Source organism: Protopterus annectens, chromosome 10.part0, assembly GCF_019279795.1.
Source record: "Protopterus annectens isolate FY-2018-M chromosome 10.part0, PAN1.0, whole genome shotgun sequence".
Classification (NCBI taxonomy): domain Eukaryota; kingdom Metazoa; phylum Chordata; order Ceratodontiformes; family Protopteridae; genus Protopterus; species Protopterus annectens.
In genome coordinates this window covers 597,985,800-598,007,135 of record NC_056744.1, presented here as the reverse complement: position 1 = coordinate 598,007,135, position 21,336 = coordinate 597,985,800, and the positions used below count along the sequence as shown (strand labels likewise).

The 21,336-nt window shown below is 42.3% G+C and overlaps 1 protein-coding gene across 18 annotated transcripts in view; it reads left to right on the top strand.

Annotated features, from left to right (window-relative positions):
- Positions 1-21,336, top strand: part of PTPRF (protein tyrosine phosphatase receptor type F) — a 3,404,399-nt gene that overhangs the window by 2,250,329 nt on the left and 1,132,734 nt on the right. For all 18 annotated transcript variants that reach the window (XM_044085436.1, XM_044085429.1, XM_044085440.1 and 15 more), the window contains one exon: positions 14,438-15,019. In XM_044085436.1, coding sequence (XP_043941371.1) covers positions 14,438-15,019 — 582 coding nt within the window. The remainder of the gene's footprint in view (positions 1-14,437; positions 15,020-21,336) is intronic.

The following is a 21,336-nucleotide window of genomic DNA, read 5'->3' as shown; positions in this document are numbered from 1 at the left end:
CCTAAAGCTAAGTACCCCGTTGGGGAAACGTTTTCTTGCTCCTTACCAATGTCAGTAAAAGTTAATAATTGTATTACTTGTGGGAAGCAAGTACCTCATAAGGATTTTCATTTGTACTGTATTCCTTGCCTAGGCCCTGACTACACCGTGCCTTGCTGTCGGTTTTGTGCTACATTTAACCAACACACTATTAAGCATCGGTATATTTTTGCTTCTAAATACTTTGGCTCAAGATTTAACTATCCTGAAATGTCGTCGGTTAGCAATCTGACTACCGGAATTCACAAAAAACGCAAAGAAAGAGACCGTCGAGGTCCAAAACTGCCGACAAAGCTTCTCCTAAGTCAGTTGCCAGTTTGCCGGTTCTCAGTGAGGCGCTTTCGCAGCCCCTGATGCCCGCTACTTTTGATACGCAGGCCTCTACCGAGACCCATTCGGAGTCCAGTATGCTGCGAGATTCAAGTATTGAACCCAGCGGAAGTCTCTCCCTTGGATGGGTCTGGAGCCGCTGAGCAGGCACCAGCTTCTGAGGGTGTTTTCAGGCCTAAAGATTTGTATATTAAACCGATGCCATCATCACAAACAAGTTCAAAACCAACATCTATGTCTAAAAAAACCGACGCATGAGCCACGTGTTTAGGCCCCTATGCCTAAAAAACAAATTATCAAAATGGCTGAGGATTTAATTACCTTGATCAGGGGTTCCCACTGATTATGAATCTTCAGAACAGGTTTCCATTTCTTCTGATTCCTCTTCTGATCAGGAATTTTCTATTCCCCCTTATGAGGACTCTGATGCAGAAGAATCCATCCCTACTGCTTCTCCTCCTGAGGATTTTTCTTTTGGAGAAACCTTGCATACCTTAAGGGAACATTTTCATTGGGAGAGTCAGTATTTTTCAGAATTCAAAAAGAGGCTTAGGGATTTTCTTTTTCCTCAGCATAGGCCTTTGGCTATTCCTCGTGTTTTAGACATGATTGATGATGTTTTCTCAGAATCCAGCATGGCTCCTGATTCCCTGTCTCTGGCTCCTAGTAAGCCAGACAGGTATTACAGGGTTCCTGACTCCCACAAGTTTCTTTTCAAAAATCCTACTACTGATCCAGAGACACTTTCTCAGGGTCCCAAGGGTGTTAAGGCTTCTACTGCTAAAAATCCCACCCCTTCTGATAGAGACTCCAGGGCGCTGGATAGATGGGCTAAGAAGGTTTATATGTCTGCAACCCTGGCAATCAGGGCTTTAAACTGTCAATTTCATATACTTAAATATCAACAGCATGTTATGGGCTTACTTAAACAGAAAAATGATGTTGATTTCTGATTGTGTGGAAAATAGAGTTACAGGATTTGTTGCATTCAGCTGAACAAGTTGGAAAGCATACTTTGCAATGTGGTTTTGATTCCTTGGAGGCCTCTTGCAGGGCCGCCATAACTGGATCTGTGATAAGGCATGCTTGGCTCAAGGAGCAAAATCTGCCTGATCATGTTAAGGCTAAATTGTTGGATGCTCCTTTACAACAGGACAGTGTGTTTGGTAATAAGGCAGAAGAAGTTTTGAAAAAGATGGAAGACAAAGCTAAATCTATGCAAACTGTAAAAGATTTCTTGCAAGCGCAGCCACCCAGGTTCAGTAGGCATTGGCCTACTAAGAATTGGTCCTTTCCAGTACCCAACAGAGCCACTCAAGTCAAACCCAGACACTCCAAAGGCTCCAGGTTTCAGTCACAGGGAACTTACAGAACAAAACAATGGGGTGCCTCCACCTCCAAATCTGGAAGTAGCAAAGCACTGCGGTAAACAGTCTCAATGACTTTCCTCTGCCATTTCCAAGCACTTATCTTTTGGCAGCCCCTTGGGGGGAAAACCTAGTACTTCATACTCACAATTGGCATCTGATTACCCAGGACAAGTGCGTCTTAAATATAGTATCCCAGGGATACAGATTTCATTGCCACACATTGCCAATTCCAAACTGATGGCCAGATCTGCCTCCAAATCAGTGGGCAGAGGCCCAGAAACAAGTCAGATCCTTCATGGATATGGGGGCTAGTCAACCAGTACCAGAAGACGAAAAAGGACAAGGTTTTTATTCAAGACTTTTCCTGGTACCCAGAAAAGACAAATCATGATGTCCAATTCTGGACTTATCCATTCTAAATACCTTCCTGGACATTCCAAAATTCAAGATGCTGACTCTACAACAATTACTGCCTATGCTAGGCAAGGATGCCTGGTTGGTAACTCTAGACTTAAAAGAGGCTTACCTGCATATCCCAATCAGGGAATCGTGCAGAAGATACCTCCGCTTCAAAGCAGGCTATTTGCATTACCAGTTCTCTGCACTGCCCTTTGGCTTATCTACTGCGCCCAGGGTCTTCACAAAGTGCCTGTCACCAGTGATTGCATTTTGCAAAGAAACATTCAAAATTATCCTTATCTGGACAATTGTCTAATTCAGGCAGAAAACAAGGACACTCTTCTGCAACATCTGGCGTTTGTAAAAAGGCTCCTAACATCCCTAGGGTACACCATAAATGAAAAGAAATCACAACTGGTACCCTCTCAAATAATTAACATTCCTGGGTGCAAGCTTGAATACAACTGCCCAGATGGCTTACCTCACGCCAGACAAACAAATTCAGTTAATAACATACTTCAAACAAGTGGCCACAAAAACCCAGCTATCTGCAAGACAAATTCTGCAGGCTGTGGGGTTCATGGCTTCCTGCATTCTACTAATTCCATATGCAAGACTGCATATGAGGAAACTTCAGTGGTACCTAAAAAGCTTATGGTGTCAACATTGTCACAGCCTGGAAACAATGATTCCTCTCATTCCTTGCCTGCAACAGGAGTTCCTATGGTGGGCAGAGGCCTGTCACCAAAACAAGGGACTGTCATTCATTCTACCCCCTGCCACCCAAACCCTGACTACAGACGCATCAGACTATGCTTGGGGGGCCCATCTGGGATGGAGATGCATTCAGGGCGAATGGAGCCCAAATCAAATGCACCTGCATATCAACCAGAAAGAAATGCTAGCTGTACAGAATGCTCTGACAACCTTCAAGGACTTCCTTCATCCAGGACAACTTCTGATAAAGATGGACAACACCACAGTTATGTGGTACATAAACAAGCATGGGGGCTACCCACTCCTACCCTCTTTGCAGACTAGCCATGGCCTTGTGGAACACAGCCTTGACTTACCAAATGCATCTTGCTTCTACGGACCCTGGTAATTACCGCCCCATAAGCTTAACAAGCCTGGTCTGCAAAGCTATGGAGAGGATCATAATGGAACTCATAAATAAAGACATAGGGGACCTACAGACATTGGATCCTACCCAATTCAGCTTTGTCAAGGGCAGATCATGCCTCTTGAACTTGGTCGACTTTTTTGAAACAGTCACCAAGGCCATTGATGAGGGTAAGGCAGTTCACACAGCCTACCTTGACCTTGCAAAAGCTTTCGACACAATATCCCACTCGGGTATCATAGAAAAGCTCACCAGCTTAAATGTAAACCCATATGTCACAAGATGGGTTGCAAACTGGCTCAAGGACAGAACCCACAGGGTTAGAGTTGCTGGTGCCATGTCAGACTCCAAGCCGGTCACAAGTAGTGTCCCACAGGGCTCAGTCCTGGGCCCCCTCTTGTTTGGCATCTACTTTTCAGAAGTGCAGGCAAACATAGGAGGATTGTGGCTGACAAAATTTGCAGATGACTGCAAACTGGGTGCCATAGTTGAAAATCCATCAGACACAGATATCCTTCAGAGAGGTCTCATAGAAACGGATAACTGGTGCCAGAGCCATGGCCTTAAGCTAAACGCCAAAAAATGTATAGTCATACCCTTTGGTAAAAACAAGGTAACCCCAAGTTACCACATAGGTGGCAATCCATTAAGCACAGAAGAGGTTATCAGGGACCTGGGGACCCAAGTTGACAGTAACCTTTCTTTTGACACTCACATTGCTAAAGTGGTTAGGAGGACCTTCTACATTGCCCACCTGATTATGAAGGGATTCACATCCAGATCAAGGGAGGTCATTGTTCCCCTGTGCTCTTCACTTATCAGACCAATGATTGAGTACAATGCCCCATTCGAAATGTATCTTACCCGACACCTGCAGCAATTGGAAAGACCCCAAAAGTTCCTCACCAAAAGGATAAAGGGGCTCAAAAATATGCCATATGCTGCCCGACTGAAGAAACTCCAGCTCTATTCAGTCGCATACCGTCTGCTCAGAGGTGACCTGTGCCTGACATACAAGGCCATGTCCAACCCGAATTAATGGACATGCTCCACCTCAATAAATCCAAATCCACCAGAGCCACAAGAGCAAGAGACTTAAACCTCAACACGGATATAAATAGGATGTGCTGGAGGGACAGATTCATCACCCAGAGACTCCCTATGCTGTGGAACAGAATCCCGGTCCATGTGAGACAGAGCACCTTGCTGGCTCTGTTCAAGAGGAATCTTGACCAGTGGATGGGAGATCGTAGGTTTACCCCGGGGATCATCTCTGTATCACTGCTGGACAGAGGCACGGCAAACTAATGGGTATAGTATTCTTCAACCTAAGGGGTGGTGAAAGCCACACAACTCTGGCTAGGCTTATAAATGCCCTAGGGGCAGATAGCCTAGTATGAACCTATGAATCTATGAACCTATCTACAAGCTCAATTCCTGCCAGGAAAGCAAAATACTCTGGCAGACGAACTAAGCAGAAATCTTGTGGACCCACACGAGTGGAGGCTGGATCCTCAAATCTTCAGCATGTTGACACGAAAATGGGGGAGCCCAGACATAGATCTTTTTGCCTCTCCCCAAAACTATCAGTTAGACAGGTTCTGCACAAGAATTCATCACAAAACAGCTTGGAAAGTGGATGCTCTATCCTTAAGCTGGAAAAACCTATCAGTCTATGCCTCCCCCCGCCCCTGCCTCTGCTCTCCAAGGTTTTACTAAAAGTCAGACAGGAAAAACCAAAAATGGTTCTGATTGCTACAGACTGGCCTCGCCAACACTGGTACCCGCTTCTACGGAATATGTCGCACCTTCCTCCATGGTACCCGTCTCAGACTCCTCATCTATTGTCTCAGCAGAACTATCAAATTCTGCACACTCAGCTCCAAACTCTGAATCTTGCAGCATGGCTAATCAACTAATTTCACCAGTTACATCTCTCAGTAAACCTGAGATGGATGTCATTTTGGAGGCTAGAAGGCCTAGTACTAGAAAATCTTATGGTGAAAAATGGAAAAGATTCTGTGCCTGGAACCAAGCACAAGGAATAAGCACAGCAATGCCCAATATTCCTCAGATTCTGCCATATTTAACTGAGATGCTTCACAAGGGCCTTTTTCTTCTATACAAATCCATGCCTCTGCCATCTTGGCACATTACAACACAGAGCCTCCTCTCTTTTCTCATCCCCTGCTAAAGCAGTATCTCAGAGGGGCCCAAAATTTGAGACCTCCCAGGAAAGCACCAACTCCTGCATGGGACCTCAATTTTGTGCTGGAAAAACTCACCCTTCCTCCTTTTGAGCCAGCTGCTACTGCAGACATAAAATTTCTTTCTTGGAAGACGGCCTTTCTTTTAACAGTCACTTCAGCTAGAAGGATTTCAGAACTACAGGCTCTTGTGGCAGTGGAGCCTTTCATTATCTTTTATCCGGACAGGGTGGTCCTCGGGACCAATACATCCTTTATGCCTAAGGTGGTATCCAGTGTGGCTCTTAAGCAGACCATTCATCTGCCAACTTTTTTCCCAAATCCGCAGAACAAGGGGAAGCGGATTCTGCATTCATTGGATGTACACAGACAACTAAGATTCTACTTAAACATGACAAAATCTCTAAGAAAGTCTGAGCAGCTGCTGGTGGCATTTGCTGCAGGGGCAGAGGGAAAGGCTATTTCAAAGCAGACTGTTTCAAAGTGGATAAACCATTGTATTAGTTTCTGCTACATGCACCATGGTAAACCTGTCCCAAAGGGGATCAGATCCCATTCCACCAGGGCTGCATCTACCAGAGACATTCTAGAAGCTGCTACTTGGAGCTCAGTCCATACGTTCACCAAACATTACCATTTACCTCTCTTTTCTAAATCCAGGGCAGGCTTTGCCACTGCTGTCCTGCAGGGCCTTATAGCTGCTCCTAATGCTGTATAATTCCATCCTCCCATCCATAGCTTTGGGATTCTACCCAAATGTAATGACTGCTACAGTGAAACACGAAGAACATAGTACAGTTGTGTACACTTACCATAAATGTAGATGTTCGAGTGTATTCACTGTTGCAGCCCGGGTTACCCACCCTCCAGCCCCCGTTTTTCTCTCTTATTATACCTCTTCTTTCCTTGCTATGCTCAAAACCCTTTTTGGTGTATTTGCTTTTAGTTGGAGGTAAATTTTTTGTCTTCTAAATTACATTATATATATATATATATATATATATATATATATATATATATATATTTTTTTTTGCTCCCCATTTGGGGGCACCTGACATATGGGGCAAGAAAAACTGATTAAAATGGCATTGGCTGCATGTTTTATACCCCTGACGTCATGGAAGAGGAGACAGCCACCGACGCAGGACCCAAGACTTTGTTATTCAGGCCGACTGAGGGCAACCTGCCAGCAGATTACCCAAATGTAATGACTGCAACAGTGAATACACTCTAACATCTACATTTATGGTAAGTGTACACAACTGTACTTTACATTAGCTTCATTTTGGAGCTCATATCCCCGGGCCTCTACTGAAAATGGACATGTATCCAGTTAGACTAGCCCAGTCAACAAATGTAAAATAAATAAATAAAAATAAAATGAATAAATTATTTTGCTCTCGTTCTCAGTATTCCGAAATGGCGTCGGTAAGCCATCCGACTACTGATCTTCTGAAAAAAAGTAAAGATAAAGACAGAGACCGCATAGGTCTAAAACTGCCGCCGACGCTTCCGTTAAGCTAGTCACCAGTCCGCCGGTACTCAGTGAGGCGCTTTTGCAGCCCCTGATAACCCCTTCTACAGATTCGCAGGCCTCTACTGAGACCCATTCGGAGTCCGGTATGCCGCGAGATGCTTCTTCGACTATGGAACCTGTGGATCTCTCTACCTTGGATGGGTCCGGAGCCGCTGTGCAGGCACCGGCTTCTGTGGGTGTATTCAGACCTTCCAGTGTTCGTATTAAACCGACTACTTTGTTTCTGAATAAAACTACCAAATTTCTCAGGCCCAGAGTTTGCAGTACGCCTAGGAAACCGACGACCAAAGCGCTTTCTCAAGCTCCCATGCCACAGAAATGGCTAAAGCTCTTATTACTTTAATTAGGGGAAGCCAGCCTTCCCCCTCTAAAAGACAAAGAATTGATTTTCCTTATGATTCTACAGGTCATGAGTCCTCGGATTACCAGGACATACCCTTTTCTGTCTTGAGGATTCAGATGCAGAGGATTCCATTCCCTCTGCCTCCCTCCAGAGGACGTTTCCTTTGGTGAAACCCTGCATACCCTCAGAGAGCATTTCTGCTGGGAGTGCCAGGACTACCCACAGTCAAAAAAGAGACTCAGGGAATTTTTAAACTTGCCTCAGCACAGGCCTCTAGCAATCCCCCCTGTTCTAGAAAGTGTAGATGATGTCTTCATGGTATCAAGCCTTACCTCTGATACTTTTCCACCAGCTCCTAGAAAGCCTGACAGGTACTACTACAGAGTACCTGACTCTCACAAATTTCTATTTAAATATCCCACTGCGGACCCAGACACCATTTCCCAGGGACCTAAAGGTATTAAGGCTGCTACAGCCAAAAATCCTACCCCTTTGGACAGGGATTCTAGGGCTTTAGACAGATGTGGGAAGAAGGTATATACCTCTGCAACTCTTGCCATCAGGGCTTTAAATTGCCAATTTCACATTTTGAATTACCAGCAGCATATTATGGAACTAATTATATAAAAAATTATGTTGATTCCTTATTGTGCAGAACATAAAGATTTACAAGAGTTAATGCATTCTGCAAACCAAGTTGGAAAACATACTTTGCAGTGTGGTTTTGATACCTTAGAAGCATCGTGCAGGGCTGCTGTCACTGGGTCTGTTCTTAGAAGGCATGCTTGACTGAAGGAACAAATCTTGCCAGACCATGTCAAAGCAAAATTACTTGATGAAGAATTCCTTCCCAAGAGTTCCAGACACACACCGCGTAGTAGCCAAAAAATCAGTAAACCATAAAATGTAGATAAAACCTTTTAATTGTGAGTGCTTTCGCTCACATAAAGTAAATGAACTTCATCAGACAATAAAAGGGATACAAATAAGTGCTTAAATACATTTGTCAATTAATGACATCACAAACCCACTCATTAAAATAATAGCATGTGATTTGTGTATTCAACCTTTCAAAATTATTAGATGCTCCATTAAACCAAGAACGTTTGTTTGGCACTAAAACAGAAAAAGTACTTAAAAATATGGAGGAAAAAAGCTAAATCTATGCAAACTGTTAAAGATTTCCTACAGGTACAGCCACCTAGATTCAGTATTCATTGGCCTTCAAAAATCTGGTCGTTTCCAGTCCCTCCCAGACCTTCTCAGTCCAGGCCTTCTCAGTCCAAACCCAGGGGCAGCAGACCACCAAGACTACAGTCTCAGGGTATGCACAGATCTAAACAATGGAGTGCACCCCCAGCCGTGCCCAAGTACTTGCACCCCTAGGAGGAAAACTCGCCCTGCATGCAAAAAACTGTGAGTACATTACCCAGGACAGACGAGTCTTAAACATTGTATCCCAGGGATACAGATTCTACTTCCACTCACTGCCAACCCCAAGCAGATTGCCAGACCTTCCCCCAAACTAGTGGGCAGATGCCCAAAAGCAAGTACTTTCTCTTCTCGGTATCAGGCCTATTCAACCTGTTCCAACAGAGCAAAGGGGACAGGATTTCTACTCCAGACTCTTTTTGGTGCCCAGAAAAGAAAACTCTTAGGGCCCTGTCCTGAATCTGTCAATTCTCAACACCTTCCTGGTGGTACTAAAATTCAAAATGCTTACTCTCCAACAGCTGCTTCCAATGCTAGCCAAGGACTCCTGGCTGGTCACCCTAGACTTAAAGGAAGCTTATCTGCACATCCCCATAAGGGAATCTTGCAGGAAATATCTACATTTCAGGGCAGACTCTATGCACTATCAGTTCCCCTTGGCTTATCTACTGTGCCCAGGGTATTCACAAAATGCCTGGCTCCAGCCATTGCATACAGCAAGCAGAGAAAACTTCAAATTTACCCATACTTGGATGATTGCCTGATTCAGGCGGACAGTCAGGAATTGCTACTTCAGCACCTGACATTTGTAAAGAGACTCCTAACTTCTCTGGGGTATACCATCAACGAAAATAAATCACATCTGGTACCTAGCCAAAAAATTGTATTCCTGGGAGCAAGCTTGAACACAACTTCCCAGATGCCATTCCTCACTCCAGAAAAACAGGTTTATTTGGCAAACTACTTCAAGCTACTGGCCACCCAAACCCAGCTATCTGCAAGAAAAATACTGCAAGCCCTAGGGTTCATGGCCTCATGCATTCTCCTAATTCCATATGCAAGACTGCATATGAGGAAACTTCAAAGGTACTTAAAAAGTCTCTGGTGTCAACATTCTCAGGACCTGGAAACAACGATTCCTATCATTCCTTGCCTAAGAACAGAGTTCCTTTGGTGGACAGAGGCCTGCTACCACAATGAGGGACTCCCTTTCACTCAACCCCCTGCCGCACAAACCCTGACAACAGAAGCATCAGACTATGCATGGGGGGCTCACATGGCAAGCAAATGAATTCAAGGCAACTGGAGCCCAAGACAAATGCACCTGCATATCAATCAAAAAGAAATGTTAGCTGTACAGAATGCACTGACAGCCTTCAAATACCTTATCCTTCCAGGACAACTCTTGTTAAAAACAGACAACAGCACAGTTATGAGTACATAAACAAGCAGGGGGGAACTCATTCCTACCCACTCTGCAGGTTATCCATGACTCTGTGAAACACAGTCTTGAGCACTCAAGTACACCTACAAGTTCAATTCCTGCCAGGCAAACAAAATTCACTGGCAAACAACTTAAGCAGAAATCTAATGGACCCACACGAGTGGAAACTGGAAACCAACTCATTCAAGCTTCTAATCCACAGATGGGGGACACCAGAGGTGGACCTCTTTGCTTCCCCCCGAGAACCGTCAATTGAGCACATTTTGCACCAGAACTCCCCACTGCCAAGCATGGAAAGTGGATGCCCTATCCTTTACATGGGAAAACCACTCAATCTATGCCTTTCCCCCTCTGCCCCCCCTCTCGAAAGTACTACTCAAGATCAAAGAGGACAGGCCAAGGACAGTCGTGATTGCAACAGACTGGCCATGCCAGCACTCTTACCCACTTTTACGCATTCTGACAGTGCCACCCTGGCACCTGCATCAGACCCCTTCCATGCTGTCCCAGCAAGGAGGGCCAGATTTTGCACCCTCAGCTGCAAACTTTGAACCCAGCAGCCTGGCTCATTCCATGAATACATCACCAGCAACCCTCAGCAAACAGGTGCTGGATGTCATCCTTGAGGCCAGGAGGCCTAGTACTAGGAAATCATATTCAGAAAAGTGGAAAAGATACTGTTCTTGGAGCCAGTCTCAGGGAAAGGACACAACTGTGCCCACTGTACCTCAAATCCTAGGTTACCTAGCAGAACTGCTCCACAAAGGCCTATCCTTCTCTTCTATTAAGATTCATGCCTCTGACATCTCAGCTCATTACAATACTGAGCCACCCCTCTTCTCGCACCCTCTGGTCAAACAGTTCTTGAGAGGAGCTAACAATCTAACACCCCCGAGGAGAGCTCCCACTCCAAACTGGGAACTTAACTTTGTACTAGAGAAGCTCATGCCCCCCCCCCCCTCTTTGAGCCTGCTGCTACAGCAGAGTTAAAATTCCTCTCTTGAAACTGCCTTACTTCTAGCCATCACTTCAGCAGGAAGACTGTCTGAGTTGCAGGCCCTTATGGCTGTGGAACCCTTCATTATCTTCCTTGCGGCCAGGGTTTCCCTCAGGACTAACTCATCATTTATGCCCAAGGTGGTATCCAGTGTGGCTTTAAACCAGGCCATCCATTTACCAACCTTTTTCCCTAATCCTTAGAATGAAGGGGAAAGGATCCTGCACTCCTTGGACATGCACAGGCAGCTTGGGTTCTACCTTGACAGGACTAAACCTTTCAGAAAATCTGACCAGCTGCTAGTCAGCTTTGCTACAGGGGCAGAGGCCAAGGCCATTTCAAAGCAAACCATCTCCAAATGGATAGCACACTGTATCCATTTCTGCTACAAACACCATGGAAAACCTACCTCACAGGGAATCAGAACTCATTCCACTAGGGCAACCTCAACCTCTACAGCATTTCTCAAGGGAGTCCCTATCAACGACAGCCTGGAAGTTGCAACCTGAGTTCTGTACACACCTTCACCAAGCATTACCACTTTCCTGTCTTTTCTAATTCCAGAGCTGGGTTTGCTACAGCAGTCTTGCAAGGCCTGTTAGCCAGCCCTAATATTTGACTGCCTCCACTCTTCCTCAGCTTTGAGAACCAACCCAAGTGTGATGACTGCAACAGTGAATAACACGAAGAACATAGTACAGTTGTGTACACTTACTATAAATGTAGATGTTCACGTGTATTCACTGTTGCAGTCCTGGTTACCCTCCCTCCAGCCCCTGACTTTTCTATCTATTCTACCTATCCTCTTTTTTTGGCCATATCTTATGGCAATGGTATTTACTTTTTACTGGAGGTGTTCCACACCATGCAATTGCTTCCTATTTTGTGGGCTTCTGACATCCAGGGCAACAAAAACTGATGTAATGGCGTCGGTTGCATGTTTTATACCCCAATAGTCATGGAAGAGGCGACCGCATCTGACGCAGAAATCCCAAGACTTTGGTGTTCGTGCCGACTGAGGGCTACCTGCAGGCAGATAACCCAAGTGTGATGACTGCAACAGTGAATACACTCAAACATCTACATTTATGTTAAGTGTACACAACTGTACTTTCTGTAGTTTGGAAAAATATTCAGTAAACAATTAAAAATTATTAGGCTGTACAACCCTCGGGTAAGATTTGTAAACTTGGGTTCAGAGTCCAATATTATTTGCAGTGGCTTATACTGGTTTGGAAGTTGTGTTTTAATCTTGGCTGTATAATGTAGTGTTTTATAAGTCTAAAATTATTACCATCATATTTCCACAGATATGGACTTTACCAAAGAATATGGTTCTTAACCTGACTCTCCGTAAGTCAATGTTCTCCATGAGACATTTTCAGAAGTACAGTAAAACATCCAGCTATAGTATGAATTGGAAGGGGGAAGAGGAGCTGTCAAGAAATCTTTGTTGTTCAAGTGGATGTGTAGCGTGCCTACGCGCGCGCACACAATTATTTTTGACTAGTGTGATCTTGCTGAAGAAGAGCTGCTGTTTGCAGCATTGGTGACCGTAGTTTGACTGATAACATGAATGTCAGATGGCTGGCCAGGAAAAAAAAAAAAGACTAGGTAACTAGAGGTTGTTTACCATGCACAGGGTGCGATTTGGATTTTTTGCCTGCCTAGTAGCCCACTGGTGGATTCTGGGGCATTGCTGCAGGCAGAGGAAATGGAATAATGCTGAAAGGTGTGGATGGGGTGAAATTCACATCATTTCCTGTTGTGTGTTAGGACTAGGATGGTATTTGGTACAGGTATGGCATAACACAGAAACTTAGTCATACTCAGGACCAATTACTCAGGCTGTAAACTGCCAGAGAAGGAATGAATGAGCATTTCAGGTCCCAGAGCACCTGGAATCAGTGGGTGAGATTGGGGAGGGGCAGAAAAACATTTGCCTCTGTTTTTTTATTTGCTGCTAACTGTAAATGTGTATGCCTTTGGGCTCCAGGCTGAAATAAGCATAAGCTGGAGTAGAAGTCTCACGGTTCCAAGTTTTAAGGTTTGCTTCTCAGTCCAGACCTGCTTCTCTCTTTAACAGCATTTCATAATTTTTGATCCCCCTTTTAGATATTTTCTTAGAACTGTTGCTTTTAAATGCCATATTGTTTTGCAATGTGAAATGCTTTAACCTTTATTGCATATGTAAACCAAGGCTCATTACTGCAGGTTACGTTTGATACATGGTAAGGAACCGTCAGAGGATGTCTGCAGGTAGTGTTATAAGCAGTTTGTAAAGCTAACTGAAGTTCATTGTAAATTCTAAAGAATAGAATATGTTTGTTTGGTTAAAACTGAAATACTTCTAGAGAGAGTTTATAAAAAAAATGTGGGCAAACAGATACTGACTGTAGTGAAAGCTAAATTGTTGCTTTGGAGCAAAGTTAATCAGCCCATTTTAAGCAGAGTGCTAAAAAACAGTACTTCTCTCCATGCAGGATCTTCAGGTAGCAGACAGTATTTCAAATACACTGCTAGTGTTTATCGTTAATTACAGTCAATGAATCTGCAGAAAATACTGCTAGGAAAGTTAAAACAAAGTACATCTCCAGTATGACTGACTGGAGATGCATCTCTTCTCTGGTTCCCAGGAGAGGGCTAAACAAAGTGTGCTGTAGTGCCATTCTTTAACACTGGTGCTGATGGGTGTCTACTCATACTTTAGTGCTTTTGGTAGTACATTGTGTTGAAGGTAGGCATAACAAAGCATTGCTTGAAGTAAGTTTGTTTGAGATTATATGTGCCTTGGAAAGTTGAGGAAGAACTGCAGTAAACATTACATTTTTACTTTGGTATTTATTAACCTGCTCCACAGCCTATACAAATGTTTACCATGAGCTGCTGCTTGATGGTTCTTTTGTTAGGAAAAAAAAAACACTCTGGTGTTGGATTGGGGCAGGTGGTGGTAGGGACCCTGTTTTAAACAGTAACGTTGCTATGATTACTGCAACTGGAGTTTTGTATCATTTCATAAATGTATTGTAGATTAGCTGGTATGAGAGACCTTCAGACCTCAACCATTCTTTGTATGCAGTTAGAATGACTGGGTTACAAAACAGCAAGAAATATTACCAGCTGCCCTTATATTTATATGTAATTGGACTGCCAGTAGTATAAATAATAGTTTTAAAGTGGTACATTTTTTTCTAGTTATCCATAAATTTTCATGGTAATTTGCCTTTCCATATTTGCTTTATGTAACATGGATTGTAAGGGGAAGGCATCAGTAGGTTGTAATAAAGAGGTTCCTTGTTGAGTACTAAGAGAACATCCATTCTCATTTAATTGATAGGCAAGTGAATTATAATTTGGTTTAAAAAAAATATGATTTTTAATGTGCAGGTCATGCTTTCTTCATTCTTTACTCAAGTCTTTTTCTTTTTAAACACAGCATTGCCAAAACCACCATCTGTGCCATTGGTAACTGAAACAACAGCTACAAGTGTTACCATCACCTGGGACTCAGGGAATCCTGACCCTGTTTCATACTACATAATTCAGTATAGACCCAAATCCTCTGAAGGCCCCTTTCAAGAGGTAGATGGAGTTGCTACAACTCGGTACAGCATTGGCGGACTCAGCCCATTCTCTGAGTACGAGTTTCGGGTTATGGCAGTGAACAACATTGGTCGAGGGCCACCAAGTGACCTTGTAAAAGCTCTGACAGGAGAACAGGCTCCTTCCAGTCCCCCATTGAAGGTGCATGCCCGAATGCTAAGTACTGCTACTTTGCTTGTGCAGTGGGAACCACCAGAGGAAGCCAATGGCCAGATCAGAGGGTACCGTGTGTACTACTCTGTAGATCCTCACCTACCTCTCGGGATGTGGCAGAAGCACAACACTGGTGACAGCCGACTGACAACTATAACTGAACTGACTTCAGGCGTAACTTACAGCATCAGGGTCTTGGCATTCACATCTGTTGGAGATGGTCCTCTCTCAGAAATGATACAAATCAAGATGTTACAAGGAGGTAATGATACACCAACATTTGTTTTAGAATGTATAACAGCAGAAATGCTTTATATAGGGTTTGAATATTAGAAGTACATATTCTATTTTACATAGTATTTTGTTTTGTGATAGGAAATTAACTGTTTTCCTACTTTGATATGGATATCTTGAAAAGAAATGTATACTTTTTAACAAATGTGTTAGTGAAGTCGTTCTGGCTTTTAAGTAATTGGGTAGCTGCTTGTAGTACAAATGAGCAGGTCAAAGCTGGGAATCGGTAAGCAACTAGCACAGAAGTTGAGGATACTGCTAACACTGTATGAAGTACCTCTTGACCTGCAGACATTGAAAATAGGTACAAAGGCTCTTGAAAAGTTGGTACATCAGGCCAAAAATCTTATTACCTAATTAGCATAACATTAGTATAAATTTTGAATACCAAAAAGGATATAACTTTTCCTACTTTCATTAGGACTGTGGGATACTACTCAGAAAAGCAAGTTTAAAAAAGTGAAAGCAACAAAAATGACAAATAGTTATTATCAAAGACACATTGTTAAACCTGTGACTTTTTATGAATGATATTGCAAAAGTGTACTTCACAAAGTCATTTACTTTTGCTCTGAAAAAGGGAGATGCAAGATGTGGATCCTTTTTCTTTAAATTATTGGTGCCATGGATATTTTGGTCATGTAGTCTGATTTACTGAATAAACCTCAAGCTTGAAAATGGGTACATTCCTCTAAAACTAAAATAAAATAAAATAAAACTAGATATATTATGTGAAAGGGTAAATCGAAGCTTGTAAACAGGACATACCTCTAAAACAGCTACTGTTGAGAGGTATGCTGTATGACCCAGAGTGTCAGCGTGTCCTGAAGCAAGTTGTGGGGGACAAAATAATAAGATGGAGAAGATATTGGTTAATCCTGTTATTAACAACAGTACTCTAATACATTTACAATCCATGACTTATTTAACACTTGTCTGTCCAAGACCAAAATTCAAGTCATCAGGGTAAACTGGATTTAGAATTATACATGGATTAAATCCATTCCCAAAGTCAAACTGTAAAATGCTGTTTCATTTCCAAACCACAATTATAAAATATTTGAAATATTTGGCATCTTGAATTTTAAAGGGTGTTAAGTTCTCTTGTAGACATGCATAAGTCAAAGTACTACAGAGTTGCCAGACGTCCCTGTTTGAGCTGGACTGTCCCAAGATCAGCAGCCCAATCCCAAGTCCCACACCTCCTGTTCAAATCCCGGCGAAACAGCCTCCGCTTTGTGATTTTTGATTGACACGTATACAGGCATACGGGCCAATCAGAAATCGCAAATCGGAGCCACTTCAGTTTAATGCGGAACTTAGTGTGGAGAATTTTTTTTTTTTTTTTTTTTTTGGTCCTTTCCTGACCATTTGGAAATCTGGCAACCCTGAAATACTAGTACAGTTTAGTGAGATTAAGAAGAGAAGTACTGTTTCTACAAGCTTCGTTTGGTTGTACTTTTTTCTGTATTTGCCATTTGCTAACCAGTTCATGGTGTTTTGTTGGTGCAAGAACAGTGTGCCATCATATAGCACTACAAACATAAACCGTTTTTTTATATATTTTTTTTCCATATTGTCACTGGGCTAATATTGTTTTTGTTCTAGCTGGCGTCTTTGATATGAATTGGTACTGTGCCAAAGCTATGTTCTTTCTGTGGAGCCTTTGCGTAAAAATCTCCTTAATTTGTTGCATTAGCAAGGCAATAAAAGCAGACAAGACCAAATGTAGAAAGACCTCTTCTTTATTAATTCTGCTGGAGAAAATGTGTCATGCATGAATTAGCATACCATTAAATTGTCCTTGTGTTTGTGTTTATGTATGTGTGCATGTGTAAACATGTTTGCAGTGTGAGAATAAGTATGTGTGTCATGTGGTGGATGGGTGCCTCATTAAGGATTAGGTGAACTGCCTTGTGCCTCATAATTGTAGAAAAAAGACTTGTACTTCCTTTCAACCCTGAATTGAATTAAACAGGTAATTGGTGAGTAAATGAATATTCTTTAAAGGAAATGTCTTGACGGTAAAGTTGTCTGTGTTTGCTCATTTTGTGTTTCTTTAAGCTGCTAATAAAACTGCTGTTGGTATGATCCAGAAGTTCATGTTTCTAAGCATCTTATCCCTTCCCAATGTACCACTGATGCTCTAGAGTTATCAAGCTCATGCTGTGAGTTAATTAAGTTGTAAAAATGCAGTGATGCAAAGGAAGCAAGCTGCCTATCATTGACTGTAAATGCACACAGTTGCTTTATTTTCTGTATGTGGTTAGAGTTATTTCTAAATGTATTTCAGTTTGGGACTTCTGGATTGTGGAACATGCTGTTCCTTTGTTTTCCTTGCGCTCTGTATTAACCGGAAGCTATTTTAGCCAATTCAATGTTAGTGGCACAACAAAGTAGCACACACTTCTTTGGGGCAAAAGGCCTTGTTGTTCTATTCCCACACCAAGAAGGTGGATTATAGTAAGTGCAATGGAGCATAATGGGGGTGCTGCATTCCTGAGTAGTGTTGTCCTTAAAAAGAAATGTTAAACCGAAGTCCCATCTGTTTGAATTGGTGCCTGGTAGCTCATCTGTAAGTAAAAGATCCTACAGCACCTATCAAAAAGAGTAGGATAACTTCTCCAATGTTCTGACCAAATTTCCACCTCTTGTCTCCACTAGCCTAGTGGGACTAACCTTGTCAACAAAGAGTAGATAGCTAAAAATAAAAATAACTTTCGGTGTTTTTTTGTGTTGTATTTTACTGGGTAGATGTTCTTTGTGTTTCACTGTTGCAGTCATCACACTTGGGTTATCCTGCCAGGGGTAGCCCTTAGTCTGCCCGAATACCAGAGGCTTAGTATTTCTGCATCGGTTGCTGTCACTCCAGGACTGACGTCAGGTCGTCAGTGGTATAAAATCAGCCAGCCGACGCTATTACATCAGTCTTTCTTGCCGAGAAGCCCAAAGCAGAAGCAGTTCGCAGAAGTGCTGGTTGGCCGCTGCCTGAGTTTCGTTTCTGAATTGAAGGTGAAGTCTTCTAAACCTAAGTACCTCGTTGAGGATCCTTTTTTCTTGCTCTAACCAATGTCAGAAAAAGTTAACAATTGTCTCTCGCCTGTGGAAAGTAAATACCACGCCAAGACTTCCATTCTTACTGCATCACCTCTTTAGGCCCAGACCACGACGTACCTCGCTGTCGCTTTTGTGCTTTGTTCAACGCCAGAACTATATGTCAGGCCCTTATTGTAGCTAAATATTTTTGCTCTCAGTCCCCTTATTCCGATGTGGCTTCGGTAAGCCATCCGACTACTGATCTGAAAAAAACGTAAGGATAAAGACAGACCGCATATGTCCAAAACTGCCGACGATGCTCCTGTTAAGCTAGTCAGTTCTCCGGTCCTCAGTGAGGTCCTTTCACAGCCCCTGATGCCCGCTTCTGTGGATTCGCAGGCCGCTACCGAGACCGGTTTGGAGTCCAGTATGCCAAGAGACTCTTCCTTGACTAAGGATCCTGCGGATGTCTCTACCTTGGATGGGTCTGGAGCCGCTGAGCAGGTACTGGCTTCCGAGGAAGTTCTTCGCACTACCGATACTCGATACAAACTGACTTATTTTGCATATTCATTTCTTTCTAAAACTACCGAGTTTCTAAGGCCCAGGGTATGAACTACGCCTAAACAAACGGCCCACGCTCAGGCACACCTGCTTCCATGCCTCAATCTCATATGCTTAAAATAGTCGAAGACCTTATCATGCTTGTTATGGGAAGCCAGCCTCCCCCTTCCAAAAGAGAGACTTGTCCCCAGCAGTTTTATCTGACCAGGTTTCTGAATATGAAGACAAGCAACCCCTATCTGCTTATGAGGATTCAGATGCAGGGGAATCCATTCCTTCTGCCTCTCCTCCAGAGGATTTTTCATTTGGTGAAACCCTACATACTTTAAGGGAGCATTTCCAATGGGAATGTCAGGACTATCCTCAGTCCAAAAAGAGACTCCGGGAATTCTTAGATTTACCACAGCACAGACCTTTAGCCATTCCTCCTGTCTTGGATGTTGTGGATGATGTCTTTATGGAATCCAGTTTGACTCCTGACACCCTTTCTCCTGCTCCCAGGAAACCTGACCGGTATTACAGACTCCCTGACTCTCACAAATTCCTTTTCAAAAATCCTACTGCTGACCCAGAGGTCATCTCCCAAGGACCTAATGGAATTAAAGCAACCACAGCTAAGAATCCCACCCCTTCGGAAAGGGATTCCTGAGCTTTAGACAGATGAGGTAAAAAAGTATACACCTCTGCAACTCTTGCCATTAGGGCACTAAATTGTCAGTTCCACATGCTGAAATACCAGCTACATACCATGGAACTCCTCAAACAAAAAATATCTACCTTTCCTGTTTGTGCAGAAAATAAAGAATTACAACGGCTTATGCATTCTGCAAGCCAAGTTACTAAACACACCTTGCAGTGTGGCTTTGATGCCCTAGAAGCATCTTGCAGGGCAGCAGTCACTGGTTCTGTACTTAAAAGGCATGCTTGGCTTAAGGAACAGACCTTGCCAGACCGTGTTAAATCAAAACTGTTGGGCGCACCATTGAACAAAGAGAATTTTTTTGGCACCAGGGCAGAAGAGGTCTTAAAAAAGATATCCAGTACAAAAAAGAGAGAGCACACAGGGCAACGACAGTTCAGTAATTTATTCCAGGTCAGTAAGCGCTTTCATGTCTCCACAGACGCTTCATCAGACTTTAATGAACAAATTGCACAAAAATACTTCCTTTTATAGGTGCATCAATTAATCAAAATCCAATTAAGCACATTTCACATATTTAAAGATGCATATAAATATACAAGGTTAAAGAAAACCTACTAAGAGAAACCATTTAAAAACATATAACTAGATTTTATTACAACTAACAGATTTCATAAATAAATAAATATATATATATATATATATATATATATATATATATATATATATATATATATATATATATATATAACATTTTATCATTTATAATATATAGTGAAGGAATCACTTAAAACAAAAATATCAATGCTTCAATGATCTCTCAGATAAAAAAGGCTTTAATACTATCTTATCATGGAGTGCCCATGGCTACTCCATTTATCTGAAGGAAATGTTCATCTTTAAAGGAAAAAAACATTATTGGTTAATATCAATTCTAGTAGGAAATAATACAATTGAATTCTTTCACCAGTAACATTTATAAACCTAAGAAACTCTCTAATATACTCTATTTTTGTTTCATTCGGAATCTTGGTAAAAAGCAAAACAACATCCAAAGTTGCAAACATTGTATTCAACTCAAACATATCAGAATGCACAAAATTAGATCAAGTAGAAAGAAAATCCTGTGTATCTTTCAAAACAGTGTCAGTAACATCAACTAATGTTCTCAAATGCTTCTCTAAATGTATTGAGATGGCCTCTGTCAACCATCCTTGACTTGAGACAGTTGGTCTAAGAGGGGGGTTTATATTCTTATGAATCTTGGGAAGGCCTCTTATACTCTGTATGTATTCTCAACCAAAAAATATTTATAAAGGTCAGAGTCAATAATACCTGACATTAAAAAATCATATAAGGTTGCATGCACTTCATGGACTAATCTGTTCAGCTGATTATAATTAAGCTTAGCATAAACATCAGCTTCATTTAACATTTCATTCATTTTTTTTTATAATAGTCAATACTGTTCATTACCACAATCGCGCCTCCTTTATCAGCAGGGCGGATTGTTTTATCGGTATTCTTTCTTGGGGATCATAAAGCATGAAACTCACCACTGTTAAGATTATAAAAGTCTTGTTTTTTACTGTCCAGACTCGTATCTTTTTCACAGGTTTTTTCAAACGCTTCTAAGCTGATGCAGTATTGGTGTGAAAACAGGTGGCTTTCTAAAACATCCATTATTTCCATTATTATCAGTGTTCCCTTATATTAGCCTTAACCTCACATTCCTGCAAAATTTTTTTACATCAATTACATGCTCTGTATTATCAGTTTTTAATGAAGGAATAAAGGACAAAACTTTACCAAGAAGAGACAGTTCGCTGGTGGTCAAAACATAAGAGATAGTGTACTAATCCAATATCAGCTAGCCCAGTGGCAACCTGCTCCAAGCTCTCTTGTTCTGAATTTGGTCTCTCTCTGAATTCTTCCTTCCCGTGCTCTGCGAGCACATTTGTTGGGTTCTCTACTGCTTTATCGACAAAGGAAAAAATGGAAAAGCGCAGTCTTCACGCTGTTTCTCTACATCTTTGGTTTTCTTC